The 27,903-nt window shown below is 51.2% G+C and overlaps 1 protein-coding gene across 4 annotated transcripts in view; it reads left to right on the top strand.

The window, feature by feature from the left end:
- The window catches only part of ARRB1 (arrestin beta 1), a 177,846-nt gene that overhangs the window by 74,802 nt on the left and 75,141 nt on the right, over positions 1-27,903 (top strand). For 3 of the 4 annotated variants that reach the window (XM_045022935.1, XM_045022912.1, XM_045022926.1), the window contains one exon: positions 16,666-16,696. Coding sequence is in view for 3 of the 4 variants with exons in the window: in XM_045022912.1 (XP_044878847.1) it covers positions 16,666-16,696 (31 nt within the window). In the remaining variant the exon portion in view is untranslated. Of the gene's footprint in view, positions 1-15,674; positions 15,749-16,665; positions 16,697-27,903 lie in introns of those variants that run through there. The other variant, XM_045022920.1, reaches the window with a different exon arrangement.

The following is a 27,903-nucleotide window of genomic DNA, read 5'->3' as shown; positions in this document are numbered from 1 at the left end:
CCCCAATAAAAGAAAAAGGTTCCCTCGATCCCAAAGGACCAAGCCCCAGACCCAGGTCAATATACACATTAGATCTTACCCACAAATCACGCTGTTGCCAATCCTTTAGAATCTAAAATCTAAAGGTTTATTCATAAAGGGAAAAAGGTAGAGATGAGAGGTAGAATTGGTTAAATGGAATCGATTACATACAGTAATGGCAAAGTTCTTAGTTCAGGCTTGCAGCAGCGATGGCATAAACTGCAGGTTCAAATCAAGTCTCTGGAACATCCCCCACTGGGATGGGTCCTCAGTCCCTTGTGTAGAGCTTCAGTTTGTAGCAAAGTCTCTCCAGAGGTAAGAAGCAGGATTGAAGACAAGATGGAGATGAAGCATCAGCCTTATATAGGCTTTTCCAGGTGTATGAATCTCTTTGTTCTCACTGTGGAAAATCACAGCAAAATGGAGTCTGCAGTCACATGGACAAGTCTTACCTTGCTGAGTCACAAGGCGTGTCTGCCTTCTCTCCATGGGTCAATTGTGTAGCTGATGGTCCTTAATGGGCCATCAAGCAGGCTAAGCAGAGCCAACACCAGCTTGTCTGGGAGGCTTCCCCCAGAAGCACAGCACAAACTTGAAATACAGACAGCATAGAGCCAACATTCATAACTTCAACTAAAAATGATACAGACATACAGACAGCATAATTATAACCAGCAACCCATAATCTGGTCTTAGACACCTTAGATGACCCCCTTTATCTAAGATTTGGTGCCACTGCAGGACCTTGGTTGCAATCCATGTTCTATATGGTCCCAATTTATATCAATAACGTCACACACAGAATCTGAGAACGGTCGGGCTCAAAGTGTCATCGAGTCCAGCCCCTTGCGCTGAGGCAGGGGTTTATCCAGCCTGGTCTTAACACCTCCAGTGACGGGGATCCCACAATCTCCCTCGGGAGCCTGTTCCAGAGTTTAACTGCCCTGAGAGTTAGAAAGTTTTTCCTGACATCTGACCTAAATATTCCATGCCATAGCTTAAGCCCAGGACTTCTTGCCCTACCTTTAGCAGAAATGCAGATCAATCGATCAGTCCTGTTTGATAACAAACCTGAACAGATCTGAAAACTGGTCTCAGGTCCCCCCTCCCCACACCCTCAGTCTTTTTAACCTTTCCTCACAGCTCAGGTTTTCTCAACTTCTTATCATTTTCGTTGCTCTCCTCCGGACTCTCTCCAATTTGTCAACGTCTTTCCTTAAGTGTGGCACCCAGAACTGGACACAATACTCCAGCTGAGGCCTCACCATTGCCAAGAATAGCAGGACAGTTACCTCCTGAGTCTTACATACCACAGTCCTGCTAACACAACCCAGGATGATATTAGCATTATTTGCAACAGCATCACCTCATTGACTCATAGCTGACAGATGATCCTCTATAACTCCCAGATCCCTCTCAGCTGTGCTGCAAATGGGGCATTTTGACATTGTTGGAATGTTTTTCTGGTTTTCTTCCAGAATGAAATTCTAGCAAGCCTGACCCCATTTCACAAAGGGTTTTAATTCCAACGGAGCTGCCTATTCTGATGGAATATGGTCCTGTCGAAATGTTTCCGACCAGCACTAGGCGATCATTTTACTGCCAGTTAAAACTGGGTTGGATGCCGTCCTGAGAATGTTTTCTCCATCCAGCATCTTTCGTCTGAGGACCTCAAAGCAGCGTCCAAATATCAATACCCTTCCCCTCCCTCCCACCCCGCCATGAAGTGGGTAAATATCAAGAGCACCATTTACATGAGGCGCAGAGAATGTAATTGACTTGCCCATGGTCGTACAGAACGTGTGAGGTAGAGATGGGAACTGAAACCTCATCTTCGCCCCATATTTAACCACTCCACTGTGTGATGGCGGCTCTCAGAGTCTAGAAATGCTGATCTCTGCTGTGTGACCGGAGTACAAGGCTTTGTCACCCTTTCCAGCGTCAGGTGACCGGGCCTTGGAGGCAAAGTTCAGTCTCTTCCCGGCACTCCTGTATCACACCCCATGGTGCCCGATGCGCCATTTGGCTAAACAGTTGACATTTGTGTAACAGGCTGGTTAGGTGCGGAATGTCCCCCTCTAGTGGCTATTTGCACAGCATGCAGGGGTTGCTCAAGTGATAGGCGGCTGTGCTTTTCAGTGATGGACATGCCAGGTGCATTCCCTGCTGATGGCATGTGGTGGTGGGAGCTCTATGGATTCGTATGTTAGTGGGAGCTATAGCAGGGGAGTGAGAGAGACAGAGAAAACCGAGGGCTGGATCCTCAGCTGGTGTAAATCATCGTAGCTCCATTAAAACCAACTGACTATGATGCTTTTCACCTCCTGAGGATCTGGTGCAGTGTTCTCAATTCTTCCTCTCCTCTCAGCATCACCACTAGAAACTGGGGCCCAGTTGTGCTAGGCACTGCACAGATCTGTGTGCCAGGAATGCTCCAGAAGGGGGAACAATGGAAATCAGATGGTTGAGCAGGAAACAGACGAGAGATGATAGGTAGAGATCATAGATTCCTAGATTTCCAGACCAGAAAGGACCGTTGTGATCATCCAGTCGGACCCCCTGCATAGCACAGGCTGGAGACCTGTCCCCAGATAATTCCTAGAGCAGAGCTTCTAGGAAACCAGCCAGTCTTGATTTAAAAATTCTGAGTGGTGGAGAATCCACCATGACCTCTGGCAAATTGTTCCAGTGGCTAATTACTCTCGCCATTAAAAATGTGCACTGTATTTCCAGTCACTTCCACTTCCAGCCCTTGGACTGTGTTCAATCCGTCTCTGCTAGACTGAACATCCCCTTATTAAATATTTGTTCCCCGTGTAGATCCTTAGACTGTAATCAAGTCACCCCTTCTCTTTGTTATGCTAAATAGATTGAGCTCTTTGAGCACAACAAGGCAGAGTTTCTAATCCGCTCCTAAGTGCACACGTCTGAGGCTGGATGTCATGGGAAAGGAGGATCTGGAGGCAAGTGAACAGAGGTTGAGGAAGGCGCACAGTTTCTGTCAAGTGGAGTAAACATCCCGTGGCTGGCAGATGGTGGTGTGGATGGTCGTGGCATGCGGCTCCATTCAACTCTGCCCTCCAGCCCTGTCCATTCTCATTCCCCTAACTCCTCGCTGCAGCTTTTCACGCTGGGCCAGCTAACTGCTACTTGACTTTTTGAGTGCCGTCCCTGGCCAAGTGCCACAGGGTCTCAGCATGATGGAGCCGACCGGTGATCTGTCCTGGCCCTTCTTGCTTGGCGGTGGCTGGAGCAAATCTGCTGTGAATGGGGCTTTCTCTGGTTTGACTTGATTACATGACACTGCAACCCTTTGTGGGTGGAGAACGTACCAACTCACCTGCAAAGCACTCACAGAACAGCAGAGCCAGACCCTTGTGACCCTGCACCCCTCTAACCTGGTCCTCAGAGGTGGGTGAATCTCCCATGGGTCCTGCCGACCCTCCCACCCCCTGGCTCACTTTGAGCCGTAAATTGGGTTGGACTCTCCACCAGAGGGAGCGTGCCATGTAACGGGACCCTGCGGCCCGCTGAGCACCCCACGCTCGCTGAGTGCTCAGCGCCTTGCAGAACTGGACCCAGAGAGAGCTGCAAGCACTCGATCTCTCACCGAACAGGGTCCACCAAAGGGATCTGTCGTTGGTACATACCTGGCCCTCATCTGAGCACCTCACAATCTTTATCCTCACACACCCTGTGGGGCAGGGTAGGGCTGTTATCGCCATTGCACAGATGGAGAACTGAGGCACGGAATGGCTAAGTGACATGCCCACGGTCACACGTGAAGTCTGTGGCAGAGAAGGGAATTGAACTACCAGCATTTCCTCTACTGGCTGGAATATCCGACCTGCTTAAGCATAGCACTATCTTGCCCCCTGGTGAGTGGAGGCCCACCCAGGCCATGAGCGCTAACACAGCTCAAGCACGGGGCGCCAGCATCTCTGGAGTGGGAGATCCTGAAATCTCCACCTTCCCCTCCCCGCTTGAGTGTAGGGGAGGGTTTGGGTGTCCGCCAGCTTGTAGCAGGAATTCTGGGAGCAGGTCGTGCCCTGTTTGTTAAGTGCTGCCCGCCAGTGCTCGACTGGGCCCTTCCTTTCACCCGGCCTGCCCGTCTGCTGAAAACATGCCACCCTTTGATCCCCAGGCTGCTGAGCTCTCAGGAGTCGTAGGCATCCGTTATTTTTCAGCAGGGCCTTGCTAGTTCTCTCCCTCCACGACCCTCCGCTGAACGGTTAGTGCTGAAGAAAGGTTGGCCCCTTGGCTCCTCCGATCCGACTCATTAGCTTCTTCTGCTTGGAGAAAGCATTGGAGATTTACGATCACATAAAGCAGAGAAGAGCGAGATGGTGCCATTCCCAGTCCATTAATGTAATGTAGTAGCTGGGCCAGGGTTAGATTAATAACTGGAAGGTGGCACCTTTCAGTAGGGGAGATTTATGGGAAAAGCTTTATTGAGGGGGTCATGACCTCTGTTATCTGCTGGCAGCCGTGATCGTGTGGCGAGGACTGTTCTGACCGTGCAATAAATCGGGAGCTGGGTTTGCGCTCGGCTTTGCCTGGGACTCCAGTGCACGGTTCCTGCAGGGCGCGGTGCCTGCGAATGAGACTGGCCGCCTTCGGGACGTTCCAGTTGGCGTCGGAGCGCGGCCCCCTCCCGACTCAGCAATATCCCCTCCAGGTTCCTGGCTGGGACTGTGGAACAGCCAGGAAGAGACCGCCAGACCCACCGCCGCCTACCACCCCTGCACACCCATCCCCGGTTTTACGCTCGGCCCAGTGCATGCTGGGACAGATCAGCCAGCCCTGTGTGGTCCGTGCAGATGTTATCATTGGTACTACACTACGGGGTGTACTGCCCCTTTCGGGGACAGCCTGGAGCACACAGCCAGGCACCTGGGCAAGTCGAGGAGGAGCTGGGCCCTGTAAACAGGAACAGGCAGTTGAGTAGGGGAGGACCAGAGGCTGAGCTGGCTGCTACAGCTTGCGAGCCCTCGGTCACTGCCTGAACGGGGCTCCAGCGGCACCTTCCCCGACCTGCTGCTTGGCACTCTGCTGGCTGGGGTCAGTTGGGAGGGACACGCCTGGAGGGCCGGAGATCAGGGCCCCATTGTGCTGGACTCATGCAGTAAGGGAGAATCTCCGTCCTGAAGAGCCTGTGCTCTAAACCTACAAAGGAGGTATTATTGTGTCTATTACGCCGGTGGGTAAACTGAGGCACAGAGCTGTAGTGATGCAGGGAGTCAGTGGTAGAGCCAGGAATGGAACCCACAGCTCCCAGTCCCCGGGGTCTGAACCGCAACATCATCTAAGTGCGTCAGCAGGAGGAGTAACTAGGACCTGGACCGTAACACCAGGAGCGTTAGCCCCACGGCAGCTGTTTGCTCTGCATACTTCGGGATCAGCTCAGCTCCAGATGGCCTCCATCTCCAGCTCAGCACAGCCTGGCTCCGCAGAGGCCAAAAGGGAGTTTTAGGGATTAGGAAAAAATGCTAACTCTAAGGAGAGTTACGCGTTGGCACTGATTCCCGAGGGGGCTGCGATCCCCGTCCCGGCAGGTTTTTAAGAACAGGCTGAACACCTGTCAAGGCTGGCTCAGGTTTGCTTGGTTCTGCTGACATGGCTCTGGGTCTCAGTGCAGGTCCTGAAGCCGGCATGGCTCTGTCTCAGCCTCCATCCATCACAGCTGCATCATCTTAGAGGCAATTTGCTCAAGGTCTTACTGCTCCTCTGACGGTACTTCCGAGCGGGACGGGGGAGATCAGACAGCTGCATAGAAAGGCAAATGGGCAACGGCTTCTGGAGGAAGGAAGCAGTGGGATCCTGGTTGTTTCCATGCTGTGGGTCTGTCCCTAGCAAAGGAACGGCCCGAATCACTAACTAGCCGAAGGGTAACAGCAGCAGGAGCGCTAAGCACCGGGGCCCCATGAACTGGTGTCGTGTCTCGGGGCGAATTGCCCAATGAGCGAGTGAAGGGGGGAAGTAGCAGAGGGTGTGATACCACCATGTCTCTTACAATCTCCCCCGGGGAATTTGAATTGATTTGGGGAGAAACACTGTTTGGTGGATTGAAAACTGGCTTCGGTGCTATAAAAGGAGGGGCAGATCTTGTCCTGCTGCCCTGGACCGGGGAGGAGATCCCTGGTGCGTGAAAATCTCCAGCTGGTATAGAACAACTGAAGCAGCTCCTACCCCACCTCCACGACCAGCCCCAGGAATAGGGGGCATGGCGGAGGTGTCTCTATGCCCTATTGGAGCCACTGGCAGCTGGTGCAAAGTAGAACAACCCTGAGGCTGCCCCGCTTTATGCCAGAGATCACTTGGGTAACTGGTTGGACCCAGGACTGACAGATGTAAAGATGGCATAAGTCTACCCTTCCCCCTGCCCCCCACAGCTCTCTGAGCTGTGCTGAACGCCGCTCCCATGCAGCCATGGATCGGGGCCAAAGTGGAATGCTAAACATCAGTGGTATCTGTTTGGGGGAGTTTCCTGCTGGCACGTAACTCAGGGCTCACTGTTGGGTTTGGTCGTATTTCCCATCGCCATGAGTGATCTGGAAAAGAGAGTAAAGAGCATGTCCGTGTGCAGCTGACACTGACTTGTGAGGAGCTGCAAACACCAGGATGGAGAAAGAAGCCAAAGGGGGTGGGAGAGGTTAGAAACTACTGAACAGAGATTGGCATGAGGAGAAATGCAGGCTAATGCACCTGGGGGAAGCCAGGTGAAGGCAGAGGAACTCGGTGGGAGTCTCCCGGGAAGGTGTGACGCTGAGATAGTGGGGTGAACGTGCCACAGCGAGCAAAGCCAAACGGCAGCAGATAGGCCCGGTGGGGAGCGAGCTGTGTCCGCAGCAGCACAGAGCCGGACAGGAACAGCACCTGGGGTGACTGTTCAGTTCCGGGTATGTTGGGAGTGAGGGAGCCAGGAACTGGAAGCTGTTCAGAAATGAGCAGCAGAACTGAGCAGGGGAAAGACGACAGGAGCTAAGTGCTGAGGGCTCTGTGGTACTGGTGCGGACCCCTGGCATCAGAGCACGTACGCTGGGGTCGCAGGGGGCAGAATTTTGCCCTATGTGTATAACGTGGCCGAGAGGAAGTGGAGTGATGGTGACTTTGCTTAGGGGGGTTTGCTAGGAGTGTTGGGATGTGCCTAAGGAAAGTGTACGCTGAACATCAAGGGGGGAGGGACTCGCAGGGGAGCATGCCTCTGGGGAGCACGTATGGCCCAAAGCGAGCGCTGAGTCTGATCCGCAGCTCCCAGGACTCATCCCGCTTGCCCCGGCATGTCGCTGCAAGAAAACGTGTTGACTGCTGTCAGCAGGAGCCTAAAAACCTCTGATGAATCGCCGGTGTTGGTCGCGACCCCCGTGTGTGCTCCCCTCTCTTGCCAAACCCCCCTCTGCTCCAAGATTGGTAAGTGGCTCTGGAACCTGGTCGGACTTGCTGGCACATGCAGCAGCGTGAGCTGACCCAGCCTCCTGGCGGGCCACATAGTGACCCCCAATGATGCCCTGAGTGAGCTGAGATCTGGGTCAGAGCCAGCAGGCCTCTGAATTCTGCCTTGGCAGCTCAGGATTTCTGTTTCCAGGGCCATTTCCATTGTCAAGAGCAGACAGAAATGGCAGACAGGAAATGGCAGAAGACAGCTAGGGCCCGCAGACAGGAAATGGCAGAAGACAGGAAATGGCAGAAGACAGCTAGTGCTGCCATTTGTGATGTTATTGATATAAATTGGGACCATATAGAACATGGGTTGCAACCAAGGTCCTGTAGTGGCACCAAATCTCGGGTAAAGGAGGTCATATAAGGTGTCTAAGACCAGGTTCTGGGTTGCTGGTTATGATTATGCTGTCTGTATGTCTGTGTATCATTTTGTAGTTGAAGATATAAGTATTGGCTCTGTACTGTCTGTATTTTGTATTATGCTCTGCTTCTGGGTCACACCACAGACAAGCTGGTGTTAGCCCTGCCTAGCCTGCTTGATGGCCCATTAAGGACCATCAGCTACACAATTGACCCATTGAGAGGAGGCAGACACGCCTTGTGACTCAGCAAAGTATGCAGGGACTGGCCCATGTGACTCCAGACTCCATTTTGCTGTAATTTTCCACAGTAAGGACAAAGAGATTCTTACACCTGGAAAAGCCTATATAAGGCTGATGCCTCATCTCCATCTTGTCTTCAGTCCTGATTCTTACCTCTGGAGGGACTTTGCTACAAACTGAAGCTCTGCACAAAGGACTGAATGACCCATCCCAGCAGGGGATGTTCTCCAGAGACTTGATTTGAACCAGCAGTTTATGCTATCACTGCTACAAGCCTGAACTAAGAACTTTGCCATTACTGTATATAATTGATTCAATTTAACCAATTCTAGCTCTCATCTCTACCTTTTTCCCTTTATGAATAAACCTTTAGATTTTAGATTCTAAAGGATTGGCAACAGCGTGATTTGTGGGTAAGATCTGATGTGTATATTGACCTAGGTCTGGGGCTTGGTCCTTTGGGATCGAGAGAACCTTTTTCTTTTACTGGGGTGTTGGTTTTCATAACCAGTCATTCCCAGGACGAGTGGGACTGGTGGTGATACTGGGAGACTGGAGTGTCTAAGGAAATTGCTTGTGTGACTTGTGGTTTGCCAGTGGGGTGAAACCAAAGTCCTCTTTGTCTGGCTGGTTTGGTTTGCCTTAGGGGTGGAAAAACCCCAGCCTAGGGCTGTGACTGCCCTGTTTGAGCAATTGGTCCTGAATTGGCACTCTCAGTTGGGTCCCGCCAGAACCGCCTCGTCACAAGGGCCATTTCCATTGTCAAGAGCAGACAGAAATGGCAGACAGGAAATGGCAGAAGACAGCTAGGGCTGCCATTACAACATCAGCGCCCCGTGTTCCCCTGGGAACCAGCGCTGCAGACGCCCTTGCAGCAGGCTCCGCTTCCTTTCCTGTCCGCTCCCCGGCCAGAGCCGCGAGGCAGGAGCGCTCCCTCTGCCGCTCCTTGGTTTCTGTCGAGGCCACATAACGCCGAATTGAAATCCGTCCTATCTTCCCGAAGGGGGGAGGGGGGAAAGGAGGAGGGTGGCAATGAAAAATTCATGGAGGCATGACTAAAATATGAGCCTTGCCAGGAAAACGGAACGCGTTTTCATCTCTTTTGCCTGGGGCAGGCGGTAAAACACGCCAGGGGCCGGTTTGAGATGAATAATGGGTAGGCTGGGGCAGGTGCTAATGGAATCAGAGCTGCTAATTAAAGTTCTACAGAACTGGGTCATCTCTGACCAGCTCCCCCACTAGTGCCCACGGGCTCATTCCTGCAGTGCTCCCGGTCAGAGCCCATCAGTCCCTGGGCACTGCAGAGTGCAAACTTTGCTGCATTGTGTTGGGAACTGCCTTTTTATGCAGGCTCAGGTTGCATTTCAGAGCCATTTAAATCCCCAGCGCACACCCCACTGTTACCTGAACTTAAAGAAGGAACTCCATTCGCTGGCAGCAGTAGGTGGCTGTTATCCTCTGTGCAGACTAGCCGCTAGAGGGGAACATGGCATACACGGGCCGTATTTTTCAGTACTCCCTCCGGACCTGGTTGTTGCATACACCAGCTTGTCCTGCCGGTTGGCTCTTTCTGTGCGTGGACTCGGTGCGTCCCCCTGGAATTCGCCCAGGTAGGTGGGATTGTAAAGCTTCTGGATGGTGACTTTCAGTGTGATCTGCACGGCACTTCGTGGGACAAAACGGAGACGGTCGCACTGTGCCCCAGATTGGTGGGCTTGGATTAGGGTAGTTCAGTGGGTCGGGGAGCCTTACAACGGGCGGCAAAACAGAGATGGTGAGAGGGCTGCAGCAGCCAGAGGTTAATAGGAGCTGGGTGCTTCCTGCGAAGGTGACGGGAGCTCAGGCTGCTCGCTGGTCTGTAGGGAACGCTGGCGAGCGGGCGCATGTGGTGTACAAAGGCCTGGCGGTAGCTCCGCGCTCTCTCCGGGGAAGGAGCTGTGTAGCTAATTGCTAGTGACGCAGCAAACTGGGTCAGTGGCTGCGAAGGAGAGGGGCGCCGCCGGCTCTGGGTGCGGCAGGCCAGGGAGGAGCTGGAAATGCTTCGCTGGCCTCAGGACATGACACCGAGCTGGGGAGTGAGAGTGGGGGAGACTGAAAATGATCGGGGGCGGGGGCACATGACTTACGAGGAGAGGCTGAGGGAACTGGGATTGGTTAGTCTGCAGAAGAGAAGAGTGAGGGGGGATTTGATAGCTGCTTTCAACTACCTGAAAGGGGGTTCCAAAGAGGATGGATCTAGACTGTTCTTAATGGGGGCAGATGACAGAACAAGGAGTAATGATCTCAAGTTGCAGTGGGGGAGGTCTAGGTTGGATATTAGGAAACACTATTTCACTAGGAGGGTGGTGAAGCACTGGAATGGGTTACCTAGGGAGGTGGTGGAATCTCCTTCCTTAGAGGTTTTTAAGGCCCGGCTTGACAAAGCCCTGGCTGGGATGATTTAGCTGGAGTTGGTCCTGCTTTGAACAGGAGGTTGGACTAGATACTTCCTGAGGTCTCTTCCAACCCTGATATTCTATGATGCTATGACTGAGCAAAGCAAGGCTGTAGGGCGGGGGGTTGGGCTATCTCTCTGTGTTTGTGGGCACGTGCAGCTGTGTTTTTGGTGATCAGGTGGACATGCATCTTTCTGGGGGTGTCTGTGTAGTGCCTCTATATGAGCTTTGGTTTTCCCCGGGGCAGCGACTCTGTGTCCTGGGTTTGGGTTCCCCTGTGTGCGTGCTTCATTTCCCGGCCTGTGCCCGCCTGCTCCACTTCCCTGCGTGTGCATAGCGAGCTCTCCGCCTCCCGGGGGCCCGACTGCAGAGAGACCCCCACTGAGCTGGGAGCAGAGGCGCTGGCCTGGGTGGGCATCTCACTGGTTATCCGCCGAGCTGCCTCCCCCCCCATCCCCCTGCTCTCCTGGCCGAAGGAGTCTGGCAGATTGGCCAGAATGCGCAGGGAGCCAGAGGTCCCCACCTGCCTTTCTCGCAGCTGTCGCTGGGCCACAGCAATGAGCTCTGGCCCTCCCGCCCGCCGCTGCCTCTTGCCACTTCACACCCACCGGCTGCTGCCTTTGCTCTCAAAGCCCAGAGGATGCACAGCGCCATAAACCAGCCAGCGCTCGCTTTGACGAAGGAGACGGCTTGGCTGAGGGGCTGATACCACCCAGCCTGCGTGGAGAACCTCTCTCTTGTTCAATCGCTCTGAGCTTCCCGGGGTGGCTTTCCCCCCAGGATCACAAAGCTCTGGAAGTGTTGATGAACCAGGCTTCCCAGTCCCCCGGCGAGTGTCTAGTGCACCCCTTCATCGCTGGGGGAACCTGAAGCGTGGAGAGACCAAGTGATGTGCAGTCACAGAGCGCGACTAGAACCCAGCCCTGCTCCTGTGTTCTGACCACTAGGCCACACGGTCACAGCAGTAGTACAGGCTGACCCCACATGCCTTTGCCTTAGGATGGAGGGGAAGATGCCACCCCCCAGCAGTGAAATGGAGAGTGCAGGCAGTGCCTTTGAAATGACAAGGAGCCAGAGCAGCTGGCAGGGACGTTAAAGGGAAGGGAAGTATCGTTCCAATTATGCCGCGATTCTCTAAGCAACTGTGAAGCTGCTGCTGCTGCGCAGCGAATGGGGAGCGGAACAGAAGCACAAAGACCCTCTCTCCAGGTGCACAGTGTGCAAACAATAACCCCCAGCATCCGAGGGGAATCCGGCTTCAGTCGGGAGGGCACGCAGCCGATTTGGGAGAACAAGAGCTGAAGACATAACGTTGGGCAGGGGAGCCTGGGGTGGCAAAGATGTTGACACTTCTTAGAGCCGGGAAAAGCTTCGACACAAAGCATTTAGCTGCTGCTGAGTCAATAAAGCAAGACTCGGTTTGGGTTTCGGCTTGTCAGCTCCTCTCTCCCTTGCTGTGGGTGTTTATTAGCATTACAACAGAGGCCCTGACACAGCCGGGATCTCCATCATGCTGGGTGTGGCATAAACACAGAGAGACAAGCTCTGAATCTGTATAGCCAACACAAAGGGTGGGAGGGGAAACTGAGGCAGGAAGTGGCTTGCCCATGCTCACCCAGTAGCAGAGCTGGGACTAAAACCCAGGTCCCTGACTCCCAGGCCAGAGCCCACCCCACTGAATCACGCTGCCTCCCAGTGGCTGAGTCTATGAACCTTTTCGGAAGGGTGGATTCGGTGGGCGAGAGCTGCCCAGGGTTGACAGGTGGCCTCTGAAAGAGGAGGGCGAGTTGGTGAAATTGACACACAAAGGTGACCCGCAAGCTCAGAGGCAATGTATTGTGCTGCGTACCGGTCGTGTTGTGTCGGGTGTGAGACAAGGAAAGGCAGGTCTCCCAGAGCTCTTATTCCAATGGGCGGTGACTTGGCACGGACCCTGGGCTTGTCAGTCCACTCCCCGCCTCCGAGGCACCCTGTGACATGGGGAACCTCGTGGAAGGGAAGGAGGTGGCCAACTCCCATTGAATTCCAGTGGGTGCCTAAATCCTTCCGGCCCCTTCAGAATCTCAGCCAAAGCTCCCGCAGTGCTGTGAGTGCCCGCCGGTGTTAGAAGCATTGGAATAGCCTTTGTAAAGGGCAGATGTTTTTCTAACACAGAGATCCCGTCTTGGGCTGGCTGACCTGGTCTTTGTCTAACCCGGCTTCTGTTAAAACGGTTTGGGGATATTGGATCCAATGGAGATGAAAGAGCAAATCGCAAGCCCTGCCTACCCCAAGGCAGGAAGGCCGCGGGAGCTGGGACCCTGTACATGCCTTGGCGTGTTTACCCATTGTTACGGAGATTACTTGGAGAGTAAACTCTTTGGGATAATCCGTACGGCACCGACAGGGTCCTGGTCCCTGACAGGGAACCCAACGAGCTGTTCCAGACAATGAATCATGGTAAAAGCTCACGAGTGATAATCTGGAACAGCCCCTGGAAGTTCTGGCAGATGGTTTCAGCTCCTAGGAGCTGCCAGGCTGGCTCAGACCAACGCCCCACCGAACCCAGCAGCCTGGCTCGGAGCGTGGCCAGCACCACATACTGCTGCAGAAGGTGCAAGAGTCCGAATCCCTGCAGTGGGCAGCGAATAGTTATTGATCTGTGTTAACGTCTGCTAGTGCTTGTGCAGTGGCTGGTCCCTGGGCTGACACCCCAGACATCGAATCAAGCACCTCCAGAGCCGAGGTTCCCCAGTTACGGGCTGTCACAATTTCTATCCTCTGTGGATCAGGCCCAGAGGGTGCCTTGTAACAAACTCACGTGTGGGTTACTCTTGCATTATGAAAGGGTAAATAGGAGCAGCTGATTGCCCTTCTCTGCACCAGTCTGTGTGTGTCCTACACCTTAGCACGCCTCCCCTCCTTTGGCTTCGCAGCTACACAGCGCCAGTCTTTTCAGTCTCTCCGGCTGGGGGTTTCTCGTCAGGTCTCTAATTCTTCTCACAAGCTGCCCCCTGTCTTTCTGCCCCATCTTTTTGGAGCTAGGGTGACCAGAACTGACCCTGGTACAAGTAGTGTAGCATGGATGGATAGAGGGTCTCACTGGGCCCTCTGGGTTTGTCCCCCAGGTGATTACAGTTATGTCAGAGCCCAGTGACGTGTGCCACAATCTCAAATTGTTCCTCCCAAGCACCTCACTTTGCATTTGCCATCGCGGTGCCCATCCCCCTACCTCTGCTAGGTCCCTCCGACATTCCTCTCTGTCTTCTCTAGCCCTGATGAACCTCCGTGACTTTGCGTCATCTGCGCACGTCCCCTGTCCCCGCTCTCTCCCTCTTCCAAAGCCTGAATAATTCCGCTAAACCCCAGCCCTCGCATGGAGCCTTGTGGCAGCTGCTCCCCTTAGCCGTGAGGAAAACGGATCCTTGGCCCCAGATCTTTGTTTCCTGTCTCTTAGCTCGTTGTGAATCCAGGGCGACACTTCACCTCTCGGCCTGTTGGTTTCCCTAATAGCCTCTCGTGAGGGACTTTCGAAAGGCTTCTTCAACGTCCAAATATGTTATATCAGCCATAACTAATCTCCTTGATTCCCTGTGCTCAGAGAACTCGGACAGATTCAAGAGACACCAGATTCCTTTCCCATCTGTCTAGGTGTGGAGATTCTAAGCAGGCTGAGCTGGGTGCAGTGGGTGCTGGGGGGGTCCCAGGTAATTTTACCCTACCTCTATCTATAGACTGGGTGACCATGGCAGAGCTGCTGTGTGGTTACTCCTTGTGAGGCACTGGGGTCCCTTGGCAATGAATCTAGCCAGCCAGATGCTCTCAGGCAGCCGTTCCTCCAGCAGTCCCACTCGGGAGGACGCAGTGAATTATTCCCCGAGCTGCAGTAGCAGATCCTCTCTCCCAGCTCGGCACAATTAGCACTTCACCAGCCTCCTTAAAGAAACCCCCAGTGTTTGACTTTCTGATGGCAGCCGGGATCTGGACGTGCAGCGGTGACATGGAGTCCGTTGCCAAGCACCTGGCAGTCTGTCACTAGCAGTCAGGTGAGGATTAGTCCCTAGCACGGCTGCCTCTGCCGAGGGATTTTCACCTTCCTCAGCTGCATGATGCTAACGTATCCACCAGGGAGGCAGCTCTCAGCCCAGACTTCCTCCCGCAGTGCCCCCTGGTTTCTAGCAACCCCAGAGCAAATGGATCCGCCTCAGCACAGAGCATCAGCTCTGCAGAGAATGTTTTCTAATGCGACAGGCCCAGGGGGACCATACATCCCATTTTTGCTGGGACAGTCCCCTTTTTTCAGCCCCGTCCTGGACATGCTGACTTTTTGGGGGGCAAAAATGGGCCTTTGTCCCGTTTGTTCTTGCCAGTTGCAAGTTGCTCTGATCATTGGCAAGAGCAAAGGGAACAAATGTCCAGTTTTGCCAAACAAGTGGGTTGAGCCCCCTGAGTGGGGCGTGGAGGAATGTTTGGGGAGGCCAGTGGCGACACGAGGCGCTGGGCGGTGCCGGGCTCGGGCGATCATCCTAGGGCAGCGCGGGGCTCAGGTAGTCAGCCCCAACCCCAGTCCCCGGCAGCGCAGGGCTCGGGCGGTCAGCCCAGAGTGGCCTGGGACTCGGGTCGACAGCCCCAGTGCCAGGCACCGGGGGGCTCAGCAGTCAGTCCAGGGCACGTGGCTCAGGTGAACAGCAAAGCCAAGTGGCCTTGGGAGAGCCCCGTGCAGGGTGTGGGATGTCTCAGGTGAGCAGCAACACCCGGCGGCTCAGGATAGCCCCGCACGGCATCCTGCTTGCACTTGCGGGGGAGGGATAGCTCAGTGGTTTGAGCATTGGCCTGCTAAACTCAGGGTTGTGAGTTCAATCCCTGAGGGGGCCACTTAGGGATCTGGGGTCAAAATCTGTCTGGGGATTGGCTCTGCTTTGAGCAGGGGGTTGGACTAGATGATCTCCTGAGGTCCCTGATCTTCTATGAAATCTGGTCACCCTATCCAGGCCCCGCCTGAGATTGGGGCCCTCTCACTGGCGACTGGCCCCTTTAAGAGGGAGCAGGGTCCAGCGCACTGGTGACTGGCCAGCTGTCTCCCAGCTGGGGTTGAGAGCAGGCACAAGGAAAGCTGTGTGGAAACAGACTGAGCAGGGAGGGATTGAATGAATCTTGCAGGAAGGCTCATGCAGTGGGCCCCAGGGAACAAGGGGAAGAACCAGTTTGGCAAATGCAAGCTGGGCCCAGAAGCAAGGGATTGACTCTGGAGGGGGATCCCCCAGAGCAGGGGTAGGACTCCCCTGGGAGTGGGCTGCAGGAGAAGGCTCACAGGGAGACATGGGTCCTGGGAGTCTCGGGTAGGAGATGTGGAGAGCAGGGCATGGGCAGAGGAGCTAAAGGAAACAGGGCAGGGGGGTTACACAGTGAAGCACTGCAGTGTTGTGCCTGGGTCTTCCTTGGGGGGGAGCTGATTTTTTCATGAGGGCTCTGTGGCCCTTTGTGAATAAAATGATTTGAATTTTCTACTGAGAGACAGTATTCCTTTGCATGGGTGACTAAAGGGGACAGAGGCAGGCATCCTTGGGGTGCTGGAGTCTGCCAGAGGAGGGGCCACCCTTTGAGATAGGGAAACTGAGGCACAGGGAGAGCAATATGCCCAAGGTCACACAGAGCTGGCAATATAACGTGAGTGTCCCCAGCCCTAGCCTGGCACCCCTTCTGCTAGACATTGCTGCCTGCTGTTAGTTAGCTGAGCTCAAAATACTGAGTGTTAGCTGCAAAATGTGCTGCCAGAATTCAATCTCTGCTCCCGTCTCCACCCTTGAGAAGACTGCTGGCTTTAAACAGACTCGCAGTCATGACTCAGGCCCAGCTGCCCCTGATTTCAGTGTGTGGCTTGCTTGAGTGATGACTGCACTCCACTGGGTTTTATCCTGTTTGGAGAAGGAGTTAAAAGATCAGCTAATGGTGATCAGAGCTTGGAGCAAAGTTTAGGGACTCTGGGTTAAACACGGGGTAGACAGACAGATTATATCAAAATCCATATATATATGATGTGTAAATAAGCCCTGGGCTTGTCTATAGTGTGTTTTGGCTACCCTGGTTTAGCTATGCCAGTACAGCTGCATGCACCCATGAAGTTCACCCTGGTTTCAAAGTCTCTCTTCTCTTGTTGCTAACAAATCTTTCCCTTCCTTGTTTTGCAGAGTATTTAAGAAAGCGAGTCCCAACGGAAAGGTGAGTCCATCATCCTTGTATCTTTGGGTTTTGAAAGCCAGGAGTGGGGTGTGTCAAAAGCCATTTTTTATAAGTGTGCCGTGTGTGACGGTGCTGCCTGTGGGTGTGCCTCAGTTTCCCTTTTTACACAGCACGTTAGGTCTGGAATGTCTTTTCTTCTGGGAAAAGTTCCAATACTGTTTACAGGCATTAACTGTGAAACATCAGTATAACCAGGCCCTTTAACATAAAGTGTGTTCTTATGTATCACTGCCAACATGTTCAAGGGATTTTCCAAAAGATTAGGCACATTGTACATTTTTACAGTTTTTGGTAATAGCAACACATTAGTTACAAAAATTACCATTGGCAATAACAACAAATCCATTGCAAGTGTCCATTTACAATTATTTTTGTCATGCCGCACCTTTGGCTCAATACCACTGGGGTTTGGGCCTTTTAGGGTTAACCTGTGGCTTCCCTTTGCAAAATCAAGTTTTCTTCTTTTTCCTTCTCCTGAAAGATTAAACCCTGATTTCTCTTGCTTAACAGAACTCACTGGCTGATGGGGTGGGCTCTCTGTGCTAACAGCTATTAGCAAGTCTTTCTTTTCCCAGCCAGGCAGGTAATTCACATCAACACAATCACTAGTTTTTAAATTCTTAGCTGCTACCAATTTTAAGGCTGGACTCTGTATTACAGAGATACCACACAAATCCAGAGAATCTGAGGGTGAGAGTCTGCTTGCTCTCCCCTGCATCCTCAGGCATTCAGCCATAAAACTGTTCTGCTCTGAAGCACCAGTAACCAAATCTGTTCTCAGACCCTGCAGCACAGACTGCTCACTTAAAGAATTAGAATGGAGACATTCCTGTTCCAACACCATTGTCTTCCCAACAAGCTGGCCAAACACAGCCACTAGGTTATAGGGCTGCTTAACTTTCTTAACAGCTTTTACTCCATCTTACTCCTTCTCAAAGGGATCCACACTGGATCTTTCAAAAGGAAAGTCAGTGGATCCATTCACAACAGAACATTTCTGGCTGTTAGGAACTGAAACTTCCTGGATTAACTCACTTTCCACCCTTCAGTTGGAGCAAACTGCTTGCACAGATTATCATGAGGATTCCTTTCCCTGGGAACTTCTTTAAGCAACAATTCACCCCTCACAGAAATTCTGCCCTTACCCTCTTCACCTAGGGCTTGCTCGAAAGGAACACTTCCCTGAGAAACAACAGACTCTTTCTGGGTCTTACTCACATCCATGATCACCTTTGGCCCATCAGGCAGATTTCTACACAATCCCCTTTCAGGCAAACTTATAGACTCACTAGAAAAAAGGTTAGACGCATTCACCTTCCCTTTGCCACATACAAGCTTAGGAATCTTTTCCTTCTTGTTACAAGTTTCCCAGCTGTCAGTAGGTAACACAATCAAATCACCTTCATGCTCTTCTTGTGCCCTGGCTAGGGTATCACCCTGATCAGACAGAGTTACTACATTCTTTTCCAACCACACATTAGCAACAGGTAAAATACAAGCACCAGAATTGTCTGGTCTCTGGGATTTTGCTAAAACACTAACTGGATGCAACCTAGTTACAGTGCCATTTTCCCCAGCAGACACGAATTTAGGACCATTCCCCCTCCTGGGCTTTAGTTGAATCCAGAACCAACTCTGAGACAACTGAATCACCCTCAACCATCACAGGCTGAAAGGCACCTTCTGTCTGCTTCACAGACAAAGAAGAGCCGGAGACGCATTCTCCTTTAGCAGATGCACAGTTTGGGATTTTATATCCCTTGTCCCAGCACATAGGGCTGTTCACAGACAACTGCTTGGAGACCGAGGTAGCTTCCTCCATAGGCAAGTCAATACCCCTGACAAACACAGGCTCATTTCCTTCACTGTCACAATTCTCCACACAGGAAACAGGTAAGGGATAGGGACACTCCTCTTCCACTATCCCTGCCTTCCCAAACTGCTGACTAGACAAAGCCATCTCCTCCCAAGGCTGCCTAGGCTCCTCCAAAATCTTGTCCTCCTCTCCCTTGTCTTGATCTAATTCCAGATTTACTTCTGAGACATTAGATAGACATTTAGAAACTTCATTCACAGCCAAACAGCTCTTTTTCTCAGACAAACATTTGGAGACACCCTCCCCAGGCAAATCGTTGCCCATAACAGACACAGGTTTAAGATCATTCCTTTCCTGTGACTGGTTACCTGGACTGAACAAAGCTTTAACATTTTCTCCAATCAAAAGATCGTTAGGCAATAACTTCCTTACCCCAACTATAACTTCATGCTTTAGTATCATTCCATTCAAGGTGGATTCTGGCTGAAGGCACGGGCACAGTAAACTCATAGAGGACTACAACATTCACACTCTGATTTGGTAAATAATCTTCCTCTTTGACCAGATCCGCTTTAACAAGAGTGATGTTAGAAGTCATAATTTGCCCTAAACAGCTGTTACCACTGACTTATACACTCTCTATGAATTTTCCATTACCACTCCCGTACATAGCATTGGCCCAGCTTGTGGGGTCACCTTCTACTGAACTCACAGTAACAGCAATGACATAAAAGGTGGCAGTGTTGGGGTACATTTGGTTACACCCAGACAACTGCTCAGAGTTATACAACATACCAACATTGTTAGAAACCGGACATTCAAGAGGATACAGTTTGCTGTTCATCGCCTGCTTTTTTGACTTGGAGCTGTCGTCTGGCAGTTTCTTGTCGCATCTGGCGAACCCTCTCAGCAGCTCCAGACACCCCTTACGAGCTCTTTCTTCTCTCTCATCAGCCTCCTTCTTTCTTTTATCAGCAGCTTCTCTTTCTAATTCAGCTATGTTTTGCTTCTCCAGCAATCGAAGATCTGCTAGATTCCTTTCATGCTCAAGTTGCAGTTTATTTGTTGCCTTCTGCACTCTAATTTTTTCTGCATCTTCTGTAGCCTCAGATAAGGGCTGCACTCTTGCCCCCTGATCACTGGCCATTAACAGATTTCTCGGTTCTTGATTTGTAGCTTTCTTTCTAAAGCTTATCCCCTTTTCTGAACACAAATCTTCCAGGGCTTTTTTTGCCCAGGCCTCACATGCTCTTTGCTCACCCATTGCAACTGTTCTTTAACCAAACAGACTCAATACCAAATTTCAAATTTGGATAGCATGGGGTTCTGACCCAAAGCTTAATTGACCTGGCTCTGTGGATCCTGCCGACTACGCCACTGTGATGGTGCTGCCTGTGGGAGCCAGCTGAGGTCACTCAATCAGGGTGAACTGCAAACAGAACGGGGCAGACAAACCCCAAACGCTGGTGGATATTCTAATACTTAGATTTACCAAACCAGCACAAAACAGCTTCTGTATTATCTCACTGGTTACTCAGAAGTCCAAACAATCCAGTTCCCTTAAAGTACCCAGCCTCTTATCTCATCATATAAAAGAAAAGGTTCTTCCAACCCCAAAGGATCAGCCACACACCCAGGTCCAATTATAACTTAGATCTTACCCAAAATACACGCTATAGCCAATTCTTATTAACTAAACTAAAATTTATTAAAAAAGGAAAGAGTGTTGGTTAAAAGATCAATATACATATAGACTTGAATTCAATTCTTGAGGTTCCGATAGATAGCAGAGATGAGCTTATAGTTGCCAAAAGTCCTTTTAGAAATAGTCCATAGGTGATAGTCCAATGTCCATATTCAGGGCGACTCCAGTCGGTGACTGGGGATCTCAATCCTCGTGGCTTAAGGTTTCCCCCTCTTGAAACCCAAAGCAGATCTGAGATGAAGAAGGATTATGTCCCAGGCTGCTTATACATTTCCAGCAGCCTTTTGGCCTGAGAAAACAATAGGCTTAACTCTCTTTCTCCCAAATATCCTGGCAATTAGCACAGGATAATTTATCCATTAAACAGTTCAGATACAGGTTACCACAACCTTCAAAGAGACATATAGATAATAATACTATTTCCCTCAAGTATCTTCCTAAATGTTAATATTCCCTTTTTGATCTTTGAATCAAAGCTATAGCAATAGACTTGAGACTTGTTTGCTTATATCACGAGACCTGAGCAAACATCTACCCTTCTACCTCTAACAGTGCAGACTTGCATTTCAAAGCTCTATTCATTTACATATCTTCCTAACCAGTCTTTAAAGTTCAGCCATGGGTCAGGTCAGTCTGTGAGTTAATTAACACTTTCTGGCCCTGTCAACTTTCAATGAGATATTATATCACACTCATAACGTCACACCCTGTCAAAATTCCAGGGCCCCTTTTGTGGCCGTGATGTGACAATGTCTGAATGTGCTGTGAAATGTGTACACCAGACTTAATGAAGGGAATGCGGAAGTCAGTAACCTGGCCAATAAGGCATTTTTAAACCGCAAAATGTACAGTGCTTGTTCCACAATAGAGAAGCTTGTTCTTCATTTTATGGTACCCAAGCGTCTTGGGTTCTTGGAAGTCATGGGAAGCAATGGACCCTGCCTCACACTGCAAAATTCAGATCTTGCCAGCCCCAGGTGTTCAAATCTTGTGAGTCAGGTCCAAAAAAATCTTGAGATTGGTGTAAAAATAATGAGGGTTTTTTAAAATAATGAATTTGGGGTTCTTTTTTATTTGCCTTTGGTTTCTGAGCTATTAGGGGGTTTGCCGGGTTTCCCCCCCTCAGGATGCTGCCTGGAACTGGGGTACCACTGACCCCCGTGACCCACCAGCCTGGGCTCCCACTCATGCTGTAATGCTGTGATAAGCTGCAGACACACTTCTGGTCTCACACTTTCACCCGCACACATAGGGACACACCCAGCTGCAGCTACACACACAGGTGCTGAGATCAGCTCTGCATGGGAAGGCTCAGCTAAGGCATCTCCCAGTTCCTAAGGCAGCCCCCCCCTCTGAAGTGTAAACCCAAAATTATACCATCTTGCACTTCACAGGAAACTGTACGGCCTAAGCTCATGAAAGTCACCTCCTCCCTCAATGTGGAGAGAAAGATTCAACAACTTTCTGCCCCCCAGTTATGATTTCCACCCACTGGTTTTAGACAAAACAAAAACAAGTTTATTAACTACAAAAAATAGATTTTAAGGGATAGCAAACAGAGCAAAGCAGATTACCTAGCAAATAAACAGAATGCAATTTAAACTTAATATACTAAATAGGTAGGATATAAATTAGCGAATTCTCACCCTGCTAACTACCTAACTGGTGAATATTGGGGTGCCTGGGTGTCACAGGGTGCTTAGATCATGTTTTCAAGCTTTTCTCTGCAGACAGAGGGGAAGAAACTTGTTTTAAAAAAAGAGTGAGCTGAAATTGTCATGCAGTTCCATGAATCCAGGAACTGGGGCTTTAAGAAACTCCCTGAATGTCATGACTCACAATAAAATTGTAAGTTGGCAAATAGTCAAAGTTCAGGAGTGTCTAGAGCGGGGCATTTGTTTGGGCCCAGTGTAAAGCTCCATCAAGCTGCAAAATGAAAATCTGGCTTTTAATTCACCTCCAGGGCTTTGTTGAAGCTCCAGCTCTATTCAACAGTAAATGAATCAGGGAACAGAACTGTTCCCCTGCAGTTGACAGGGGATTAAGAAACGTCTCTGTAGCTCCCTGGGCGGTTTCCCTTTCCTAAAAAGGCGCATTCTTGCTGAGAGCAGAGACTTGCGAAGTGAGACCAGCTGGGTCTGTTTGTCAGTCAGTTACCCAGAATTCTGCAGGGAGGATGACATGGCATCTGATTGGTCCATGAGGGCAGCCAATCCAGGATTGAGGTTTTATCTACCATTGGGAGGAAGAGTGTTTACCTTGCTTGAAAACGAAACGAACTATAGATTTGCCTCTCCCTGATGGTGCAATGATCTTACTTTGCTGGGAAAATTAGGGAATCTTAAATGGAACTCGAAACAGCAAGCTGGCCCACTAGACTAGGTTTTAGGATGAATGGATTAGTGTATCAGTACCACTTCCCCCTGCTGGATGGAATTAGGACTGCTCTGTGTGTCATAAGAACCATACTGCTCATGGAGACTTTCCCCGAGGTCAGGGGGCCGGTGCTAGTGGAGCTGGAGGGTCTGCGTCCCCATCACAGTGACACTGCGGCCTTTGAGCAGACTCGGTGCCCATCCTACCTGCTGCTAATACCACGGGTTTGTCACAGCGTTTTGCAGCAGGCTGCTCAGCTAAGGAACCTGCTTGTCGCAAAAAGGGATCAAAATGCTGGATGCAAGGGGAGAAGTATGTTGGTGATTGAGAAGGGGACTTATCTAGTAAACTGGGACAGGAGGGTGGGAGGAAGCCATTGCACGTGTGACTGGTCAGCTTGCCCCCAACTGGGCTTAAAAAGGGCAGCTGGAGCCTAGAGGGGAGAGACAGGATGAGTCAGAGCCGCCTGAGAGCACAGACTGGAGGGGCCAGGAAAGGGGCAGGTGAGAGCTGTCTGGGAGACAGACTGCAGGGAACATTAGGATGTAAGAACGGCCATCCTAGGTCAGCCCAAAGGTCCATCTAGCCCAGTGTCCTGTCTTCTGACAGTGGCCAATGCCAGGTGCCCCGGAGGGATTGAACAGAACAGGGCAGTTTATCAAGTGATCCATCCCCTGTCGCCCATTCCCAGCTTCTGGCAAACAGAGGCTCGGGACACCATCCCTGCCCATCTTGGCTAGTAGCCATTGATGGACCTGTTCTCCATCAACTTATCTAGTTCTTTTTTGAACCCTGTGTGACGGAGCGATTCTGGCGGGACCCAACTGAGAGTGCCAAATCAGGACCAATTGCTTAAACTGGGCAGTCACAGCCCTAGGCTGGGGTTTTTCCACCTCTAAGGCAAACCAAACCAGCCAGACAAAAAGGACTTTGGTCTCACCCCACTGGCTAACCACAAGTCACACAAGCAATTTCCTTAGACACTCCAGTCTCCCAGCATCACCACCAGTGCACTCGTCCTGGGGATGAATGGTTATGAAAACCAACACCCCAATAAAAGAAAAAGGTTCCCTCGATCCCAAAGGACCAAGCCCCAGACCCAGGTCAATATACACATCAGATCTTACCCACAAATCACGCTGTTGCCAATCCTTTAGAATCTAAAATCTAAAGGTTTATTTACAAAGGGAAAAAGGTGGAAATGAGAGGTAGAATTGGTTAAATGGAATCAATTACATACAGTAATGGCAAAGTTCTTAGTTCAGGCTTGCAGCAGTGATGGAGTAAACTGCAGGTTCATATCAAGTCTCTGGAACATCCCCCGCTGGGATGGGTCCTCAGTCCCTTGTGTAGAGCTTCAGTTTGTAGCAAAGTCCCTCCAGAGGTAAGAAGCAGGATTGAAGACCAGATGGAGATGATGCATCAGCCTTATATAGACCTTTCCAGGTGTAAGAATCTCTTTGTTCTCACTGTGGAAAATTACAGCAAAATGGAGTCTGCAGTCACATGGACAAGTCTCTGCATACTTTGCTGAGTCACAAGGTGTGTCTGCCTTCTCTCCATGGGTCAATTGTGTAGCTGATGGTCCTTAATGGGCCATCAAGCCAGCTAGACAGGGCTAACACCAGCTTGTCTGGGATATTTCCCAGAAGCAGAGCATAATACAAAATACAGACAGTACAGAGCCAATACTTATAACTTCAACTACAAAATGATACACAGATCATACAGACAGCATAATCATAACCAGCAACCCAGAACCTGGTCTTAGACACCTTATATGACCCCCTTTACTTAAGATTTGGTGCCACTACAGGACCTTGGTTGCAACCCATGTTCTATATGGTCCCAATTTATATCAATAACGTCACACCCTGTTATAGTCTTGGCCTTCACAACATCCTCTGGCAACGAGTTCCATGGGTTGACTGTGCGTTGTCTGAAGAAATGCTTCCTTTGGTTTATTTTTAAACCTGCTGCCTATTAATTTCATTGGGTGACCCTGGGTTCTTATGTTATGGGAAGGAGTAAATAACACTTCCTGATTTACTTTCTCCGCACCAGTCATGATTTTATAGACCCCCCCTTAGTCGTCTCTTTCTTTTCCAAGCTGAACAGTCCCAGTCTTTTTAATCTCTCCTCCTATGGAAGCTGTTCCACACCCCTAATCCTTTTAGTTGCCCTTCTCTGTATCTTTTCCAATTCTAATAGATCTTTTTTGAGATGAGGCAACCAGATCTGCACACAGTATTCAAAGTGTTGGCAAATGTACCATGGATTTATATTTTCTGTCTTATTATCTATCCCTTTCCTAGCGGTTCCTAACATTTGGTTAGCTTTTTTTGACCTCTGCTGAACATTGAGCAGATGTTTCCAGAGAGTGGAACGCTCTGCGGGCAATCCCTGGGAAGGAGGAGGAATTGGCTAGGAGACTGGTAGAGGGGCTAGCCAGCTGACCTTCCGAGTAGAGCCTCTGCCAGGAGGCTGCAATGGGCTGAGTTGTTGGAATCTAAGTAGAAGCAATATGAGACCGGTCACTGTCAGGTGGATGGCCTGACGAGTGGGACTCTAGAACAAGGCAGAACAGAACTAGGAACCAAGCGGTGAGGGATTCATGGGTGAGGATAATGGACAGTCATGGGACTCTCTATATTTTACTGCGTGAATCGGGCGAGTGGTTGTAGTTTTATGGACTATTGTACGTATAAATGAATAAATTCTATCTGAGGACAGGCCTTGGTTTCGGACAGTGAGAGATTGTACTTGTTTTAATGGCTGGCCCAAAGGGAAACAGGGGCAGATGCACTTACCCGCAGGTGCTCTACGACAACAAGTTGATATAACAGATATGGATGAGGCACTGGAGCCTTCCCCTCTGCCTGAGCCAGTTAATCACAACAGCTCTGGGTCAGTAACAGCTTCACAGCAGCTATGAGCACAACATTAGCCCTGAGACCAGAACTCAAGTTCAGTTCCCAGCACTGCCACTGTTTTGCTGGGTGGCCTTGCTGGTCACTTTCCCCTCTGGGCGCCTCTCTTCCCCCTCCTGCTGTTTGTCAGTTTAGCTTCTAAGCCCTGTCTCTCCCTATGCGTTTACACCCTCCCGTGCAATGGGGCCATGGCTGAGGCCTCTGGGCAGCACAGCACTACAAATATAATACACACTCCTGGGAGAATTCTGCACTACTGTGCATGTGCATAATTAATGAGCCATGCATATTTTTAATTTTTTGCGCAGAAGAAAGCTTCAGCTGGAATGTTGCTGCAGTTCTGCCTTTTGCCCACCAGAGGGCACTGTGGCATTAGAACAGAGCAGCAGCTCCCAGCCAGCTAGGAAAGAGAAGGAGCCTGCCTTCTTTGCAGCACCTGTCAGGCCAGGTCAGGAGACAGGCTATGGGGAAACAGGCAGCGTGGCATGCTGCGGGGGTCAGACAGGGCCTCAGAAGGCTAGTGGGGGGAGGTCAGACTGTGTCAGGAGCTTAATGGGAATGGCGGTGCAGGGCCACTGGAGGGAGGGAGATGCAGGGCCACATGGTGATGTGGAAGGGGGTACAGGGACCCATAGGGACAGGAGGCGGAGCAGAGGTGAGCTGGGGCAGGGAGTTCCCCTGTGAGCCGTCCCCCCCTTACTTGCTGCAGGCGGCCCTCCCCGCGCCCCCCTGCCCCAGGTCCCCCCGCCTAAATGCCGACGACGACCAGGAAGGCCGAAGATCCAGCCGCTGCGGCCGCCACCGAAGGACCCGAAATGCCGCCCCCCCCAAATGCTAGCGCCCTAGGCGACCGCCTAGGTCACCTAATGGGTTGCACTGGCCCTGCTAGGGATGGCAAGGGGAGACTCCAGGTAGCTGACATATTTCAGCTGTGAGGCTAGGACAAGCAGGGACAGACTGGGGGAGGGAGCAGGGATCTGCCTGAATAAGCTCATAGCAGCTGATAAGCTGGTAACAGTGCTAGATCCGTCCATAATGGCCTCTGGGGATCTAAGTGGTAACCTGGGGGAGTACAATGCAAGCTGTGTGACCTGGCCACTAAGGGACCTGCAAAGAGTGATTTTTAGCCAGCAGGTGGGTGGGTGAGAATTTCACTACAAGCTGGAAGGAATCGCCGAGGGGCTGGACTCTTGGTGATTCGACACCCAGATCTGAGTGATTGCTTATCAGCTGTGTACAGGGTAAATATTTCCAGCCTTCTCATAAATTGCTCGACTGGCAAAGGCTTCCCAAGTGCTGATTTCTGACATCAGAGAGCCCCTGTGCAACCGAAATGCTGCTCCCCTTTCCGCTCACCCGAGACGTTGGTGCAGAGCAAACCAGAGATGACTGTTGAATAGCTGCTGGGCTTGGAAGCTTTAAAGCAATTCAGAGAAATAGATTAAAAAATTTTTTTCTGCAAATGCCACAAACACCTAAGCAAAGTAGAGCTTTCCATCCAGAGACCTGCAAGTACTTTACAAAGGGGTGCGGGGGAGGGGGGGGAGTCTCATTTATTGCTATTTTAGTGGAGGGCAGCGAGGCACAAGCAGATTAAGGGACTTGCCCATGGTCACACACCAAGTCAGTAGCAGAGCCAGGGATTCATAGCGTTTAAGACCAGAAGGGAACATTAGATCATCTAGTCTGACCTAACGTACAACACAGGCCATTAAATTTCTTGGGGCTCTATTTTTAATTGGACCATGCCCTCTTTCTCCCCCCACCCGCCCCCCCAGCATGATGCAAACCAGCCTCACCCACCCCTGCGCTGTTCTCTAGCCTCACCCTCCGTGAGTTTGGGCTGCTTTGTGGACCATTTCCTTCTGACAAGCCTTGGAGCAGACTCTAGGCCAGGGGTTCTCACAACAAATTTGTGGTGACCTCAGCGCGCGGCCACCAACTCTTGCTGTGGGCCGCCTTGAGGATTTTCCCTAAAATACGTACTTAACCTTAGGATAATGAAATACGTCTGCACGCCCAAGTGCCGACCTGTCTCTGTCCCTGCAGCCCTTCAGTGAGACCCCGCCCCGCGGAAGGTGGCTCGGGAAGTCAACCTCCGCCTGCGGAGTGCCAGGCTCTCTGGGCCTCGTTCGGGCAGGAGCAGGGGAACTGCCTGGGGGAGCACCCTGGCGACCGAATGCCGCAGCTGCCTCCACGGACACGAGCTGCCTCAGGTGCCGCGCAGGCCGGCCCCATGTGTCTCCAGAGACGCTGCTGGAGCCCCCGAGGAGGCTGTGTGGTGCAGGGCGCCCATCCCTGCTGGCAGCTCCAGTGCAAACACCAAGGCGGCGTGTCTGGCTGCCCTTGGTAACAGCTA

This window comes from Mauremys mutica, chromosome 1, assembly GCF_020497125.1.
Source record: "Mauremys mutica isolate MM-2020 ecotype Southern chromosome 1, ASM2049712v1, whole genome shotgun sequence".
NCBI classification, from domain to species: Eukaryota; Metazoa; Chordata; order Testudines; family Geoemydidae; genus Mauremys; species Mauremys mutica.
This window is presented reverse-complemented; position numbering and strand designations above follow the sequence as displayed.